The sequence below is a fragment of the Sitophilus oryzae genome, unplaced genomic scaffold (genome assembly GCF_002938485.1).
Source record: "Sitophilus oryzae breed Bouriz unplaced genomic scaffold, Soryzae_2.0 scaffold_1588_pilon_pilon, whole genome shotgun sequence".
NCBI classification, from domain to species: domain Eukaryota; kingdom Metazoa; phylum Arthropoda; class Insecta; order Coleoptera; family Curculionidae; genus Sitophilus; species Sitophilus oryzae.
The window spans coordinates 516,768-534,573 of NW_022146267.1; the positions used below are offsets into that span (position 1 = coordinate 516,768).

Sequence of the window (17,806 nt, forward strand, 5' to 3'; positions counted from 1 at the left end):
CGTGCAACAATACTTAAAACCTAGTGTTACTCTAATAAACTCTAGCTTTAATTACACTTTGTTGTGTTCTGATCTTAATGCCCCGATTTGGTTTCTAACGATTTAAAATTAGAACCCTATACGAGCGCAGACGATTAAGTTTATATTAATGTTCGCGGCATAGAAGGGAGGCGTGACCGACCTTTTGGGAGCCAGATGAAATGTAATTAATTTTCGAATAGTTCTATAAAACACTGTCTGATTATCTATTTTATATTTTTTTTTTGGCCAGAGTAGGTGCCTCCTCCTAGGTGCCTTCTCTGTTAAGGTTGGCGATTAATATGACATATGACTCTCTGTCCAGAGCTTGGTGAATAAGGGTGTTTCCGTTGGTGTGGGCCCAATGTCTTATATTACGTAGCCATGATTTCTTTTTCCTCCCTATGCTACGTTTTCCATTTTTCGATTGTTTTTTTCTATTATGAGCTGCATTTTTTCATATTCTGAATGCCGCATTGTGTGTCCAAGGTAGGAGTCTTATTTATTTTAATTGTGCCTGTTAGGTGTGCACGAGTTTTCATTCTGTTTAAAACTTCACAGTTTGTTGTTCTGGAGATCCAAATTATCCTCAGCATCTGACGATACGTCCACTTTTCTAAAGTATTAAGGCGTTTGATGTCTTCTTCTTTTAGCATCCATGTTTCGCATCCATATTGAAGCAGGAGCCATATATAACATTTTACATATAGCTATTTTCGGATGACATAAGAGTAGTACAGGCCAATTAGAGTACAGAGTAGTACATATTTGGTTAGAGTAGTTCATTGTTGTATTTTTCTGATATTGTAGAATGTATAGGAGGGATAGTTAATCACCGCGACCTTACAGATCTATTATGTCCCTCTTTCTTGAGTTATAACTCATCATAGAGTCTCAAAGCTTTGAGAAAAGCTGGTATCTGAGACAGTTTTAGAGAGGTTAGTTCTCCATCTCCTATATCAGTCGTACCAAAGTTTATAGCACAAATGGTTGTCGTCTTGATGCACTCAGTGATGAGATAGTTTGGTATTTCCCCATTTTCCCCACAGAATCTACATTCGCCGTTGTTTTAATCTACTGAGGTATTCATTGAGAAGATAGTATCTTGTTAAAAACCCCGTGAAAATACGAAGATTGTTCTTACTTTAATCAAGGGAAATCTTTGATTTTTCTCGATAGTAAGTTCTGAAAAATTTCTTCGAGTGTCTTAGACCATTTGAGATTCCCATTCTAGGTTACAGATCGAGTCTTCCAGGTTCTTGAGTTCTGCTTTAAGAAATACTTTTTATATTTGTGGACGCCATCGTCAAGGTCGGTTCAGAGAAGAACCCTTGATGATTATTTCTCATGTTTCAAAAAACGTTTCCTGGGGACGCCAACAATAGTATTTTTTGTTTACTAATTTTGATACACTATTGCAATCGTGGAGGCTCCTTCCATGTCCCCCAAAATGTGGAGCATTTGCTGTCATGTATAAGATGCCCTCATACATGTACCCTTGAAAATTTATGGACTAATGGACTAAAGAATTTTAAATTATAATTGTACATTATGTACCTATATGGTCCGGATACGAAAAAGTAAGTCCGCTTTAAGTTAGTTTCAATTTGGGAAGCAGAGCGGTTCTGGTCCAGTTAGTGGAGTGTATACACTCCTTTTTTAGCTAGATCGTTTACTTTTTCATTGCTTTTTATCCTTTGGGGGGCAGGATTCCAGAGTAGGAGGACTTTATTTTCTTTGCCTAATTTGTTCAGCTTCTCTAGGCATTCTTTGACCAACTTCGCATTGATAGTTACTGAGTTGATCGCTTTTAATGCTGCTTGACTACCGAATAAGATGGCGATTTCTTGTTTCCTATAGGTCTTATCTAAGATAAGTTGTACGCATCTTTCGATAGCGTATAGCTGTCTGAAGAATGACGTGGTAAGTGCCCATTAGTTCTCAGTATTTAGTTTTATAAACTTAAACTTTTACTGTTTAATAAAAGTTAAAAACCACAACAACCACTCCTACAAGTTATATAAGTTTAGCAATGTATTATTAGTAGTTTTATCTAATAGGTTTCTCGTTATATTTCGCCCTATATGGGCGAATTTAATTACTATCATTTATAACAATACCAGTTAATCTGATCCGTGAAGAGCATGGCTGGGAGGTGTACCATATTTCAGTACTACCTATTAGACCATAAATTGTAGCTGCCATAAACCGTCCACGGTATAATTTGTACCTTTTTATCATTGTTAGGTTTTAGTTCAATTTGTTTTTCAAATTACTTATTAAGAATTCATTAATTAGACATATTCAGATACATTAAAATTATTAATTTTAAGAAGTTAATGGAGATTTGGCTGATTTTATGACTATACAAAAAATATAAGTAAATAGACAAATTTTAATATTATATTTTTGAAATGGAACTTCTTTACGCGCGCAGGGTGTAAAAATTCAACGCCGTGACACACGAGCTAGCGAGATGACACGCGGGACGAGAAGTGGTAACGATCGAGAAAGTGGTAAGCCAATGAGGAAGCTGAGATGGGTCTTGAAGCGTCGTAACTCGGGCCCTATTTGAGCTAGAGGATCAAAATTGAATGTAGATGGGGCTCGAGAAGCCCTATATTTTCATGATATATTGCTGACGTTTCGCACACTATGAAACCTCAACACCAATGGCGAAAATATCGTCCGATTTAAATGAAATTTGGTAGGTCGATAGACTGAACCAAGCCCAACTTAACCGTGAACGACTCGTGTCACTGTGACAGTTAGTTTTGACGTAAAAAACGTCAAAAGTTAATGTCATCCGATCGCGATCAAATTTGGTGTGTAGGCTATATGAGAGACGGTGCACACGGCCCCACCCTGCAAAATTGGATACGACGTTTCGTTTACATCTTCGTCAGGGTGGGACTAAGGATTTGATATTGAAGAAAAATATGGGTCAATTTCGGCATAATTGGGGACGGGCTAGAAGATGACGCCCTCGACGTTTCGAATGGATGACTCTAAATGGACAAAATCATCAGGATTTTTACTGAATGAATACTACAAATACGTAGCGATAGACTTTTTATTATATAAATTTGTGTATTAATTTATATGATATAATTGAGTGATAAAATTTAAGTGAAGATGCAGTCGACAATCACCACACAGGCTAATAAAACTACTTTTTCAAATTTGTCAAGCTTTCGAGAATTTTATTCCCATCATCAGGACAGTTTGACTGAGCCAATTAGCAAAAACAACATCCTCTGCACAAAAAGGCCTTAAAACTAGCATCATATGACATTGGATTAAAAGGAAATTTCCTTTATAAAATATTAAAATACATATCCAACAACACTACTTTTTAAAACATAAAAAAGTAAAAAAAAAATTAAAAATCGTAAATTAAAAAAAGAATGTTTTAAAAAGTAGTGTCGTTGGATATGTATTTTAATATTTTATAAAGGAAATTTCCTTTTAATCCAATGTCATATGATGCTAGTTTTAAGGCCTTTTTGTGCAGAGGATGTTATTTTTGCTAATTAACTCAGTCAAACTATCCTGATGATGGGAATAAAACTCTCGAAATCTTGACAAATTTGAAAAAGTTGTTTTATTAGCCTAAATGGTGATTATTGACTGCATCCTCACTTAAATTTTGAGTATTTTTTAATTGAGTAACTATATTATTAACAAATTGGTGTTTTAGTTCAAGGCTTAGCAGACATAGCAAGTAATAGATACATACTGCCATTACTCGCTGAAAATTTGTAATAATATCAAGTCGCAGTTTTTGAGATAAAAAAAATATCAAGTATGGGCGGCTATACGTGCCTCCCGGCGCCATTTTTTTTCTAATAAGAAAATATTATGTTGCACCAATAAGTAAATAAGAGAATAACATTAAATAAGAGAATAACAGTTGGGTTGGACCCTGTGTTGTTACAATAGCAAAATAAGACACTAATTCACAATAAAACACTACCTTTACTTCATTTTTAGTTAACATTGTTATTATTAGAACTCCATCCTTAATATAATTCTGTACTAATATTGATTTCTTTCTATTTCAGCTGTACGAAATCAGCGACGACCCAAAAAGAAAGGAATTCCTCGACGATCTTTTCTCTTTTATGCAGAAACGTGGTAAGCAAGAATATTTTATTGCGTCTACAAGGCCCTTAAAATAAGTTACGGTTGTTTTGGTACAGTTATTTTAGGGGCTTCCTTCTTAGAATCACCAATTTTATCTGTAGGGCCAAAAGACCTTCTTGCCTGGGCTGTTAATCCAAGCAAATTTTAATACCTCACAACGGGGATTATACGAATTTTTAATCTTTGAGTACGTTTACAAAACGCTTCAAACAATATTTACTCATTGTCAGTTTAGAAAGTCGAATTAAAATTTTAATAATATACTATTGCGAGTTAATAAATACTTATTATCTAACATGAACAAAAATAAACAAGAAGATTAACAATAATAATTATAACGTAAAAATGCTAGATTTCTTTGGCTTAAAACCTACATTCTGGCATTTTAAAAAGCGACGAGTTTGTGATATTTTGATATGTCAGTCTTTTCCTTTAATTCTAGCATCATATCATGCTGTACGTAGCCCAAAGAGTAGATGGCTTTTTCTGCCTTGCCATGTCGCTAAAATATGCCATCAAGACTGTCTCCGAAGCAATATTCTTACCATTTCTTTCGGCACACCATTTTTCGTATACTTTCAATGCAATTTTATATCGCCCCCTACTTTTCTCTGGAAGTAAACTGGCTTCTGCTCTTTTTGCAGCTTCTGTAAGTTCTGGTGGAGTACCACTATTAAAGTAGTCTTCATTATCAGAACCTTCCGACAACATTCTGGCTTTCTATGTTATATAAATTCGAAAAAGCGAACGAGAAATTCAAAACTGTCACTTAGTTGTTTGTTTTGCTGTTCAAGGTTTGCGGCATAACAACCACTGGTACCGGTAACTATAGATATGGAAATGCCAAAACAGAACACGACAAATTTTCGCATATTTTTTTTTTCAAAATAAAATACTGTCCCTACTTTTTTAATTAACGATGTGGTTGTAAATAAAATAGTATACAAACCTCTGAGGAAAGTTTTCATTATTGTCTCGAGATTTAATTAATCTCTCGACAGTAATGAAACACTTCCCTCCAATCGGTATGTAATGTACTATTGCACTGAGGTTCGTTCAGTGACGTAATTGAGTACTAAGAAGCGTTTTTTGGAAATTCATTACCGTAGGAGGTAAAATTAAGGATGAGAGAATGAACAAAAACTTGTGAAAAATTATTCTAGTAGTATGAAATTTTGCAAAGACTAACTGGGCACTAAGAAGCGATTTTTGAAAATTCGTACCATAAGGGTATGAAATTAGGAAATATTTTATAATTTTTTAAGAATCTGTTTAAGAAGTATGAAATTTTGACAAAAGTTCTTTAAGTAACGCAGCTCAGCACTATAGAGCGATTCTTGAAAATTCATCCTCTATAAAGCTTCGTTCAGAACCTCGCAATTAGTGGAATAAATTAGTGGTTTCAATTAGCGTAGAAGTTTGTTTCTCTAATTTCAATGCAAGCATTCAAAACGTCAAAACTAGTGGTAGACATTTTCAATTAGTAGAAAAAGTTATCAACCTTTTAATTTTTCCACTAATTGTACTTCAAAATTTGCGAGAAATGTCATTTTGGCCTTTGATTATCTTCCGTCAAGAGAAATTTTGGTTAGAAATCAAAAGTTGATTGTTTTATAAGCTAAACAGGCTTTCTCCATGGATATAACTAATGGACTAACGCAAGCTGTTGCCAGGATATTTTATTAATTTTAATGAGGAAAATGCATGTTTTTAAATAATGGTTTTAAAAAATAGTTCATATAATTACAAATTGAACAAAAAAAAAATCGTTGATATCGGTTAAGAAATGCCTCCAATATAAAATAATTAAATATTGTTAATTTAAATGGCCGGGCAAACGCTCTCTACCGCGCCTTGCCGCTGTGACGTCACCCGCCGTTCTTCTGGTTGAGTGGAGCCAGACGCGTGTTTATTTTACACAGTTTGCTTTTAAACGCTGTTGAATCCGTGTCAAAATTTTAGTTATTTGTGTTAATTAATACATAATTAGTAATTAGTGATATTTATAAATAGTAATGGATGAGCGAAAACAGAAAAAAATACTTCAAGGCCATGAGAAGAGATGAAAAGAAAAACGTTAAATTATCCTCTATTTTTACGATTTATTGTTGTGAAGATCATTTTGATGTAAGTTCATATATTTATGTATATTGTCTTACATAGGTATATGAAATTTGAATGTACAGGGTTATTCATTATATTTTGACACCCACATACAGCCTTAACTGCAAGTTTTAGAAGAAAACATTAAATAAAAAAGTTGCATGATTTTTCATATACTCTCTTTTAAAATTAATTCTAGTTATACAGGGTGTTTCAAAAAAGGTGGTCCAGAAAATTGTAGGTATTTTTCGCTTTTCAACTGTCAATATTTCGTAAACATTTGAAGATAGGTATAGGATATTACACATGAAATATATCTAGAATATCTAGAAATTTCCGAAGAATCCAAAAATATATAGTGTGTTTCACTTAAAAAAACTTAATTTTGGCGTTTGCTTATGGGACACCTTGTATAATATTTTCATTAATGATACACAATTTATTTCCTATAATTTCGTAAAAAAAACAATCTTTAAAAATAACAAGGGTAAGGGGATGTCAATATATAAAAAAAAACTTTCTTTTTCACGCTATGCTCTGGAGTTATTTTTCCACGTACTAAAGAAATATTTTTGTCTCTTTTCACTTCTACATAACCTACAGCATTATCTCCATACGTCTCCCTACCTGATCTGAAAAATAAGTTTATAACATTAATTTATAACTATATAAAAGTTCCTAACAGTAGGTACCTACTTATACTTAAATATGCCTCAGTACTACAAAGAATAAATGTTACATACCTCTCTGTTTTTTTCCTCGTAATTCAGCACCAATAAATTGGGAATTTGTATTTATGAAAGCAGCCAACATAAAAGCATCGACTTTTGGCGATCTGTTATCTGATTGTGCTTTTACAAACCCTGAATCTGCCATTACTTAAAAAATTCTCAGAACACACAACACATACAAATACTAACTGCAGAAAAAAGCATAAAAAACTCCTTCAATCAACGCTAAAAGCAACAAAAATGTCTTAGTACGCCACCTAAGTACGTACATAAACGGAACACGTCTGGCTGCTGCTGGCCATCGTGCGTCGACGAGAACGGCGGGTGACGTCAGACCAATAGAATATCGTTTCAATTCGCGAGGCGTCGTTTGCGTTATCCATAGTATTTTAATGGCCCATTTTATAAAATTGTGGTACTGCTTTCAAGAAAAAAGTTTTTTTTTGCATTTATACATATATTTATTCTAATAAATTGAACAGTTTCTGGCGAAAAATAAAATATATGCATCTTCCTCATTGTGTTTTTTAAACATTGTGAATGATCGTAAACTAAAAAGTATAAAGTGTAATTGAAACCACTAATTTATTCCACTAATTGCGAGGTTCTGACAGTGGCGTAGCTAGGTAACCAAGGGCCCTGGGGCAAATTAAAAATGGGGCTCCACTGCTATATAAACTGATTAGGTTTTATCAAATAAAAATTTAAAATATACAAATACTTTAAAAATGCTACTCGTAAGCTACTTAAGCTCTTTTTTGTGCACTGCAGGGCAGATAATAACAATTTTAAACAGTAACAACATAAATTACAATTAATACGTGGTGTAGGTTTGGCTAATAAAACGAAATAGAGAAGATTCAATTCAAGGGTTTATTATATAAAGGTCGGGCCTACCAACTGACTAAATAACAATTATATTTACAATTTTTTCCTAGCTTTAGTTTTCGCAAAAGTATCAATGACTTTGTTTAAATCTAGGCTTGATGCGGTTTTGTTTTCAATTGCTATTAGCGATAAATGTCGGAGTCGAATTTGGCCCATATTATTTCTTAAATAATTCTTTATATTTTTACAAAGGGTTAGGTCGCATTCTAGCACTCCATATTTGCTCATTATTTCCTTACATAATTGGTGAACAGTCCATGCTTGAGTTAGTTGAGGTAAAACTAAGTGGTAAATATTGGTAAATTGAAGTGAAAAACTAGGGACTATTATATCTGAATATTTTCTTTGGAATTCGTCACACTTTTGTAATAAAGTTGCTTCATCAACATGTAATAAAAATCGAATATATGACAGACTGCACTCATACCAATAAAACGTGTATCTAATTGAGATATTAACTTTTCATTGCCTTTTTTCTTGAAAATGGGTATCAATACCATATTTTCTTGCAGTTTCACTGGCTTTGCACTTGAATAATTCGAAATAATTTCTATAAATTTGCAACTTTGCTTTGGTCTCTTCTAAAAATTAATGTTGGTGAAAAGTGGGGTTGCAATCAATTTCCAAAAGTTCAGTTCGATCGGGATTTCTGGTAAGAATTCTAGGGTCCCCTGAGCTTCAGGGCCTCGGGGCACTGCCCCGCCTAGCCCCTAGGTAGCTACGCCACTGGGTTCTGAATGAAGCTTTTTAAGTTTTGCCACTAGTCATTTTGGCCTTTGATTATCACCCGTCAAAAGAAATTGTGATGTTGAAATAAAAAGTTTAATGTGTTGCTAAGATATTCTATTAATTTTAATTTTATTTTTTAGACATTGTGAAGGATGTGAAGGATCATGACTTTTAAAGTATTAATTTATTAAAAGTATAATTAAAGAAACCACCAATTTATTCCACTAATTTCGAGATTCTGAATCAATTAAATTATTTAAAAACTGTGAATTGCTAATTTTATTTCAATGTGAAAATATGGCAGGTAGTGATTTTTAGTTCATCCCCAAAATTTACCATTACTTACTGATTATAGATGATTTATAGGTCAGTTTAAATGTCAAATCGCAAGACATGTATTAACAAGCAATTCGACCGGAAATAGTTTTCTTTTATGTGCTCCTACTATCTTGTCGCCAAATGTGTCTCTCGTTTATATATCCATTTCTACAATACAGTACTATTCGTAACCGTCCCTCTATTTCCAATTATTTAGAAAAGTACGACAATAAAGCCATTAATCACAATACGGACACGTTTTTAAAGTACTTTACCGCGCCCCACAATGTCGATTGCGATTGTTGGATGACGGCGGGATATCAAAGGAAACAGGTACTTTCGGGTCCTGTAGTGGCAATTTTAAGAGGAGTTTGATTTATTTACATAGAGATTTAGTTGGGTAGTATTGGTAGTACCACCGTGATAGGATTTTATATTGGTATAAGCAGTTTTTCTTAGAACTGAGATTTTATTTGGCCGTTTTAATTTATGCTATCTTGTAATTTGTGAACAATTGATTGATATACGACAATCGATTTAAGGGAAAGTAGCCTAAACAGTACCGCTTTGCAAAAAAAATTAAAAACTTTCCAAATTTTTCAGACTGTGATTATTGCTATGAATATTTAGTTTGGTCTCTTCTACATTCTATACAGGGTGAGTTTTAAATAAGTGCAAAAATTTTAGGGGTAGCAACATAGGTAGTACCGTATGGTCGAGAAAAAACGGCGTCAAAGGCGGCTGGGGAATGACTATCGATGCTATTTTTGACGAGGTCGAACTCTACTCAAAGTTAATTAACTTTATTTTGATTTTTTTAGTTAATTAAAATTCTTCTTCTTTTCACTTTAAAGATCTTCAAAAAAATTAAATTTTAATTAAAATTAATACTAAATGTAGAAAATCTAGAAGATAATAGTACGTTTCCGGATACAGAAATCTATATCCAAAAAATATTTTTTTCTGATAATTTGAACTATACCAGTTCTAATTAATAAAAAATCTATATTAGGTAAATCCAGTAAATCGTAATTAATACAGAATGCGTCTTTAAAAGTAAAGAAGAGAAAAATCAAAAAGGCTCTAACCTAACTATCGCCCGTCCCAGTCCCAGGCATTTCGATAACGTCTAGAGTTAACAAAAATTGGATTATTCTACTGTTAAAATGCATGTTAAAATGTATGGATTATCCTTTTGTAATTGTCTAATACAGGCTAGACCCTTCAGATTTACTAATACTGTAGCTGTAAACCAATATGTGTGTTCAATTACTAGTAATAACCCGTTAGTTCATGGAAGAAGTATCGTGTTTATCAACAAAGTTAATTGTAGGCCTTTAAATTTTGCTTAATATGGTGATATTTTGTAATAGTCAACTCATAATTGTTGATATTTCTGGTGGATGATGTTCAATTTTATACATGTATAAAATATAAACACACTAAATTGAAGTACTAGAAACGGTAAGGTGAGATATTTTTAAGAATCTGTATTATTACTTATACATTACTTTTTTACTTATAGAATATCTACCCCTGTGTATAACCTCTAAGAAACAAATTAAATGAACAAAACTATGTCAAAGAAATAGATAGAGGTGATTTAAAGAAAACCAAATAGGTGATGCTGTAATCAAACCTTTGTCGATATTGACTTACCGAAATGTATAGTCATACGTTATGTTTGTACAATTTGTTTTTGAATTTCTTCTAGGTTTCTGCATCTTCAGTCAGTGAAAGTAGAAATATCATCAGCAGTTTTTTCAGTCCATAAGATTCAACATTTAAAAATACAGGGATACTTAATCATTAATTAATCTAATTCATTTTTTTGAGATATAGGCACTATAAGCAGCAAAATATTAGCCTTATAATCCCGGAAGATGTGGGCAATAAATTAAATGATAAAGAATTGTAAATTGTTTATACATATATAAATCACTTGTTTTAAAATAAAAAAAATTGGCATTTTAAATTTTATATTGTATTTATTTATTAAATGATAAAATTAAAATACTTATATACTACATGATCTAACACTGTAAGTCTTAGTTTCTGTGGTTTGGTTTACTATTTGCCGAGTACTATGGGTATAGTTCATTAAATTAATAGATTCTATTCTTATGATTGGCATATGCATATTAATTGTTTTCTTAAGTTATGTTACAATGAAACTCACTTTATAAACAGTATAATATAGGTCTGTATTTTCTTTCGAATGGTATTACAAAATATTTTTTACTGTGGACCCTACTAATCAATATGCTATGCCTGGTTTAAGAGTCTAAATCTGTACTTATTACATTTAATTTAATAACAAACCTAAATTATTTGTCTAAGTTCTGCGACTAACTAAAAAAAACAATTATGATTTTCGAAAGTGATTAATACAGCTTTTTCCAAAATTATATATTACTTCTTGATGTATGTATTATATTAATTCATTTATTTACTTCAATTGTTCCAAAGTGTATATTATTTCCTACAATCTACCAGTAGTTACGTTAAAAGTTAGGTATGTAAATAAATGCCTAAAATTATTGAGATTGAATAACGTAATATATAAGTAAATAAAATTGACAATACACCAATAACATATTTTAGCAATAACCATTGATTCCTGCATGGAACTTTGTGATTACAGCATCACCAATTTTGTTTTCATTAAATCCTCTATGCAATAGATTATTTCTTGGACACAGTTTTGTTCATTTAATTAATATGCTTCTTGGAAAACAGAAACTTGGGCATACACAGGAACAGATACTCTATAAGTAAAGAATACAGGGATTACAGGATAAGTAAAGAATACAGGGATTTCGTAAAAATTACTATCTCACTTTATTGTTTCTAGTACTTCAATTTGGTTTGTTTATAATTATGTATAAATTGAACATCATCCACCAGAAGTATGAACAATTATGAGTTGAATATTGTAAAATATGACCATATTAAGCAAAATTTAAAAGCCTAAAATTAATTTTGTCGATAAACACGATACTTCTTTCATCAACTAACGGATTATTTACTGGTATTAAACACACATTTTTATTTACAGCTACAATCAATGCAATATTAGTAAATCTGAACGGTCTAGTGTGTATGAAACAATAATAAAAGGCTAATCCGTATATTTTAACAGCACAATAATCAAAAATTTTGTCGAAATGTCTTGGTCGGAGGGGTCGGAGGCTTGTCGGACGACGAGATTTAGTTAGAGTCTTACTGGCCTTACTCTTTTTTATTTTGAAAAAGGCGTTTAGTGCATTAAGGATGATTTAATATCGATTTTTTATTGAGTAGAAATGGTGCAGATCGAAACATTTGAAAAAACAATTTTTTGGAAATAGATATGTGTATCTGGAAACTTTCTATTCTTTTCTGGTTTTTCTATATAAGGTATTAATTTTTGACAAATTTTATGTCAATTCTCAGTAACTGACGTCTAGAGTTCTATCTCGTCAAAAATAGCATCGAGAGTCAATCCTAAGCCGCCTTTGACGCCGTTTTTTCTCGATCATACGGTACTTGTAATGTGTGTCATCACTTCTTCACAAGTACACCAGACCATAGAGAAATCCATGATCCATAAATGTTTAGAGTCCATAACAGACGATATTCAATATTATTCTACAAATTGTTGTCTCTCTAGCTTAATAATTATGCTAAATGCCTCCCGGAGACATTAATTGACAGGAGTAGTAAAAATAAAAAAATATGAATAATATTTTAGACATTATTAAACAAAATTATATGATCTCAATATATCAAACATTTGAATATTTCTTCTAAATTGTAGTCCATTTAGATCAAATAAATGCCAAATAACTGTCTAGCGGGAATCCGACTGCTAATATAGACACTATTAAACCGTCTAATCATGGTGTTTTATGCCGGGTAACGCCACCGTGACCGTGACTTTACTTTTTTATAAACGGTAGTCGAAAACGGTCTAAATCAATAAGGGCCTAATAACAGGGCGAGCGGCTCTCGGACATTTTTGATACACGGATGATTGGTGTAATTTTCCGAGCGATTACCTGGCTCTCGCGGCTACCTCGTATACGCACATCGTGTTTATCTCAAATCTTTCCTCTCGCCGACCGACCTCGATGATTTATTCGAATTTAAACGGTTTATTACCTGTAATTTGCTAACTGCCACATATTTTCGGAATATTTCGAGAAAAAGTTGCATAATAAATGTTGGATGGGATCGGAGTCTGGATTTTGGTTAGAGGTGGAAGTTGTTATTATCGGGGAGACAGACGATGTTTTAATATACATATTATAATCAATCTTTGGCCAGGATTTAAAGATAATAAAATATACTAGATGTTTAAAATCAACGCCTATATATCAATATCTCAAAGTTGAAGTTGGTAAAATGCTTGCGAATATCAATATCGCTACAGAGATGATAAATCATATTTTAAAGCTAATTCAAATTTAATGAGCTTCTTAACAGAAAAAATCATAATACTGTGTGACAATAATTGTGCCCATCAGGTGCAAATGAAGTAAATTGTATGTGTAATGGAGAGAAGAGAGCACTATACAGTTTGGGAAAAATGCTTGTAGCTTAATTTTTTAAATTTAATATTGTAGCGTTTTTTTAAAACATTATCACTGCGAACGGTAGCTTTTCGCTGGTAGAGCAGTCGTGGATAAGGTATTTCACTGGAAAGAAACTAATTAACAATAATAACTCGAAATTATAAATATTGGGCGCCAGGCATGTACAGAGAAAGAAAACACAGTGGTATATTACTTTAAACTAATGACTATATTTATTCATGATGTTCTTAGATGGTACATGACATTGTAGAGTTCTAATAAATATATAGTGGTTATATGTCAAAGAAAGTGGTGGTAAGAGTCGTACTAAATATCAATGAAAACAACTACGATAAAATACAAGACATGTAAAGTTTAAGAGAATATATGAAATGTAGCATTACTTTAATTAATTTGATATATTCCATATGATGCTAAATAGAAGATGTTGCAACCTGTAGATTCTAGAATCTATGTTTGGTTATTCATCTGTTAAAATAGTGCGATAATAATATCTATAAAAGTAATACCATCACAAGATGTAATGCAATGAAACCTAAGATCTAAATTATATTTAGTATTAATTATTATATTAAATATTAAATCGACATGAATGTTCTTAACAATCTAACCACTAAACATAGTCTGTACGATATTATTTAAGATGTACGTTACTGTTTAAGACTGTAAATGTTTTAAACTAGAACTTAAATCTACACTTAGCTGTTCTTTATGTAATCTTGCTTTAAACAGTAACAGCCTGAGGTGGTCTCGCATCTCTGTACTCAGCCATCCAACACAACCAAAGGGGCCAGAATGGGGACACCATGAATTGATACAGCCGTAACTAACTAGCTTATAGCTGGGAACGAAGCAGCATGGGACTCAAGCTACATCCACGCTGTGGCACTTATATGTAAGAAAAAATCATTCTTACTGGGGACACTCGTCCACAGGACATCCGTACATAAGATAATGTCCGTACATAAGACACTACCCGTATCTTGACCCTAAAAATATGAAACTCTTGTTTAAAACCCAACAAGGTCTAATAAACAAAATAAACCTACCTCGAAATACTTCCGAGGGCTCAATAAATAATAAACAACCTGTCCTTTCTTCCATGTGACATTCTGGAGGACAAAAGAAAAGGGACGCCAACGTGCCAGCAAAATACAAATGCAAGTTGGGACATCTGTAACTTTACCCTAAAAATATTTAATAATAATATCGAATCTATAAAAGGTAATAACTCATCTTTACCTGTAGCCTCGAAATAGCAGCTGATTCAGATTATACAGCAAGATTTAAATAATCACAAATTTCTAAAAAAACTGGGACTAATGGCGTCTGAGAGGCCAAACGGTCAAACCAAAAGTGCCGTTAAATCACAGAGAGTTGACAGAAGCGATGTTGACAGCGCGCGCCTCCACAGAATAGTGAAACGATAGCAGTGTTGGCAACTAGGGAACGTAAAAATTATGCCAAGCGTACCAACAAAATGATCAGGCCTGAACGAGAGGGAATCCGGTGACGATAGGCCAGACATCATATATTATATGTAAAAAAGACATGTAACGAACTAAAAACGTTACAATATCATTAATTGGTGACAATTAGTGATGAGTAAGAAATCGCAAACAAGGATTCAATCGCAGCGATTTTAAAATGACAATCGCAACCTGCGATTCCATACATTTTCTCGTTATAAAAAAATGGACACCCTAACAATATCCTTATAATTCCATTTCAAATGCTCAGAAACATATCTAATGATTTTATCTAGTTATCCGTTCGAAAATAAAAGTCTTTTAAAAATAAGCGGTTTGCGATTGTGATTTTACTTTACTTAGGGATAGAGAAAGGCGTATCGGAGAAATGTGGCAACGCCGCAACAGCACACCGTCGCATTTCTCTCACTCCGACTTAATAAGATCCCTATGCGATTTACTTCCACACATGTAATTACCGACCCAAAAGCAAGAGTTGCCAGCATGGTACAAATATTACAGAATTTATTTAGCTACTTGGGTTCGAATTGATACATAATACGATCATTTCGTTCTTTATTCGAAACTCCATCGTTATTGTACACCATCTCCTCGACAGGAATCCGAAATACGCCGAAATTTCTTCGGAAGAAAAACCGTGGAGTCATTCAATAACGATACGTTTTAAATTTAAACGCGCGTGCCCCACATCTAATCTCGACGAGAAAAAAGGCAGACTGACAGACGGGACAAACAGGGATGGCACCATCCCAGAAAAAGCCTGAATAAATAAAGACGGAATATAAAAACGACTTAATGTTGGAAAGGGTGCGCTTATTGTCGTCACACGTGGTTGACGCCTGACTGGACCGTCTGCGTTTGATGGAAAGAAATTATCTCATTTCCAGCGATTTAACAAGGTTCTTGACAAACTGTCCGTACAAGTAGTTGAAACGTTTATTTTTGTATTCTTCGTCAAATTAAACAGGAGAACACTTTGTAAGAAAGTTATTTTAAACTTCAAATTTTATTTTTATCAAGTTTACTTTTTTCTATAAGGGGACGTCCATCAATTACGTCATCAGACATTTTTTGCGACTTTTTGACTCCCCTTCCCCGTTGGTGAGCTATTGTGAGATTTGTCTCTCGACCCCTCCTTTAGTCCCATGTGAGATCTTTTGAAATTTGAAATTACTGACCTTGGTTAGGTTATCTATAGGTTAGGAAATCTTCCATCTCACGAGGTTTGCCAGTAACGACACCTACAAGTTACGTACTAGGTTCTTTTTGTGCTCTAATAGTTGATACACCACAAATATCTACGTAGTTGGTTGACCGAAAACTTGGATCAATAAGCAGAAATAATAGCTCGAATAGAAATAGCCAGGGCATCCTTTGTAAAACTCAAAAAATGTCTCTGCAGTGGAGAAATCAACTTAAAGCTTAGATTAAGAACGGTAAGGGGTTACATATTTGCAACTCTACTCTATGGTTCAGTGGCTTGGACACTTAAATAGGCCGAAATGAAGAAGCTTGAGGCATTCGAAAGATGGTGTTATCGGCGTATGCTAAGGACTCATTGCATGGACTGACAAGGTTACAAATGTAGAACTGCGACGCAGAATTCAGAAGGACGAAGAGGTGGTTAACACCCTTAAAAAGAGAAAACTTGAGTACGTTGGACACATTATGAGAGGACCTAAATATGCCCTGCTGCAGAACATAATAGAAGGAAAGATAAAGGGCAGAAGGAGCCAAGGAAGAAGAAGAACATCATGGCTCAAGAATTTGAGAGAATGGTTTGGAATGACTTCAAACCATTTATTCAGAGCAGCCCTTAACAAAGTTAGAATTGCGATGATGATTTCCAACCTCCATTAGGAGATGGAACCCGAAGAAGAAGAAGAAGTGGCCACAGTCTTCGAGCTATAGCGCAGTCTTCACAGTGTTCCCACGTTTCTTGCTGCTTAGTATTGATGGTAGTTCCTTTAGCTTTCTTCAGGGTGTTGATCGTCACAAGTGGTGTTGGATCATCTCCTCTGGCCCCCTCTTTGGAAAGTCTTTCCGCTTACTGGTTTCCCACAGCATTGCCTGGCACCCAGCACAGACACAGAGTGGCCCCGCCTTGATGCAGGACACTGCTACTTGGCAGTCCATTGCAGTTTTCGATCTCCCTTATTGCATAGTGATAGTGATGGGCAAAACTGTTATTTTTAGGTAACAGTTGAAACTGTTATAGTTATTTATAAAAAAACAGCTTAAAATAACAGGTTTCTTTATTTTATTGCTAAATATCTGAAAGAGTATTAGGGCGGTCACCGCCAGGCGTATTAAGCAGTTGCAAGTTGCAACAATGACGTGCTCGGTGGTAGTATTTCCAGGGTGTCAAAACATTTCTAAATATCGATTGTTATCTAAAATACCTCTCTAAAAACGGTGGTTGTTTACAAACAAGCGCTGTTTACAAATTGCGATATAAAAAAAAGCCAAAATGCCGCCACTCGTCTATACCTATACATTTCGATCTACCTACGCCATGCCCCTCGATCCGCGTAGATCACGAATTACGTAGCAGTGTACAGGGTGCATCTCACTCGACGGGCGAGAAGCTCTTAGTTATGATTTTACCATTTGCGGTCAAAAAATAGCAATATAAGAAAATGTGTAGTATATTCTTCATAAGTAAACCAACTAAACACTAGAGTTCGAATTAATTTTACACTTAAACTAGCGTGTACTTGCGACTTCGTTCGCGTCGAATTAATAATTTGTAATGGTGATGATAAAGCAAAGTAAGAATTCCATTAACATACAAACTGGATAACAT

The 17,806-nt window shown here is 33.7% G+C and overlaps 1 protein-coding gene across 4 annotated transcripts in view; it reads left to right on the plus strand.

Annotated features, from left to right (window-relative positions):
* LOC115879810 (protein dead ringer) overlaps positions 1 to 17,806 on the plus strand; it is a 433,611-nt gene that overhangs the window by 290,748 nt on the left and 125,057 nt on the right. For all 4 annotated transcript variants that reach the window (XM_030896811.1, XM_030896813.1, XM_030896812.1 and 1 more), the window contains exon 4: positions 4,083 to 4,155. In XM_030896811.1, coding sequence (XP_030752671.1) covers positions 4,083 to 4,155 — 73 coding nt within the window. The remainder of the gene's footprint in view (positions 1 to 4,082; positions 4,156 to 17,806) is intronic.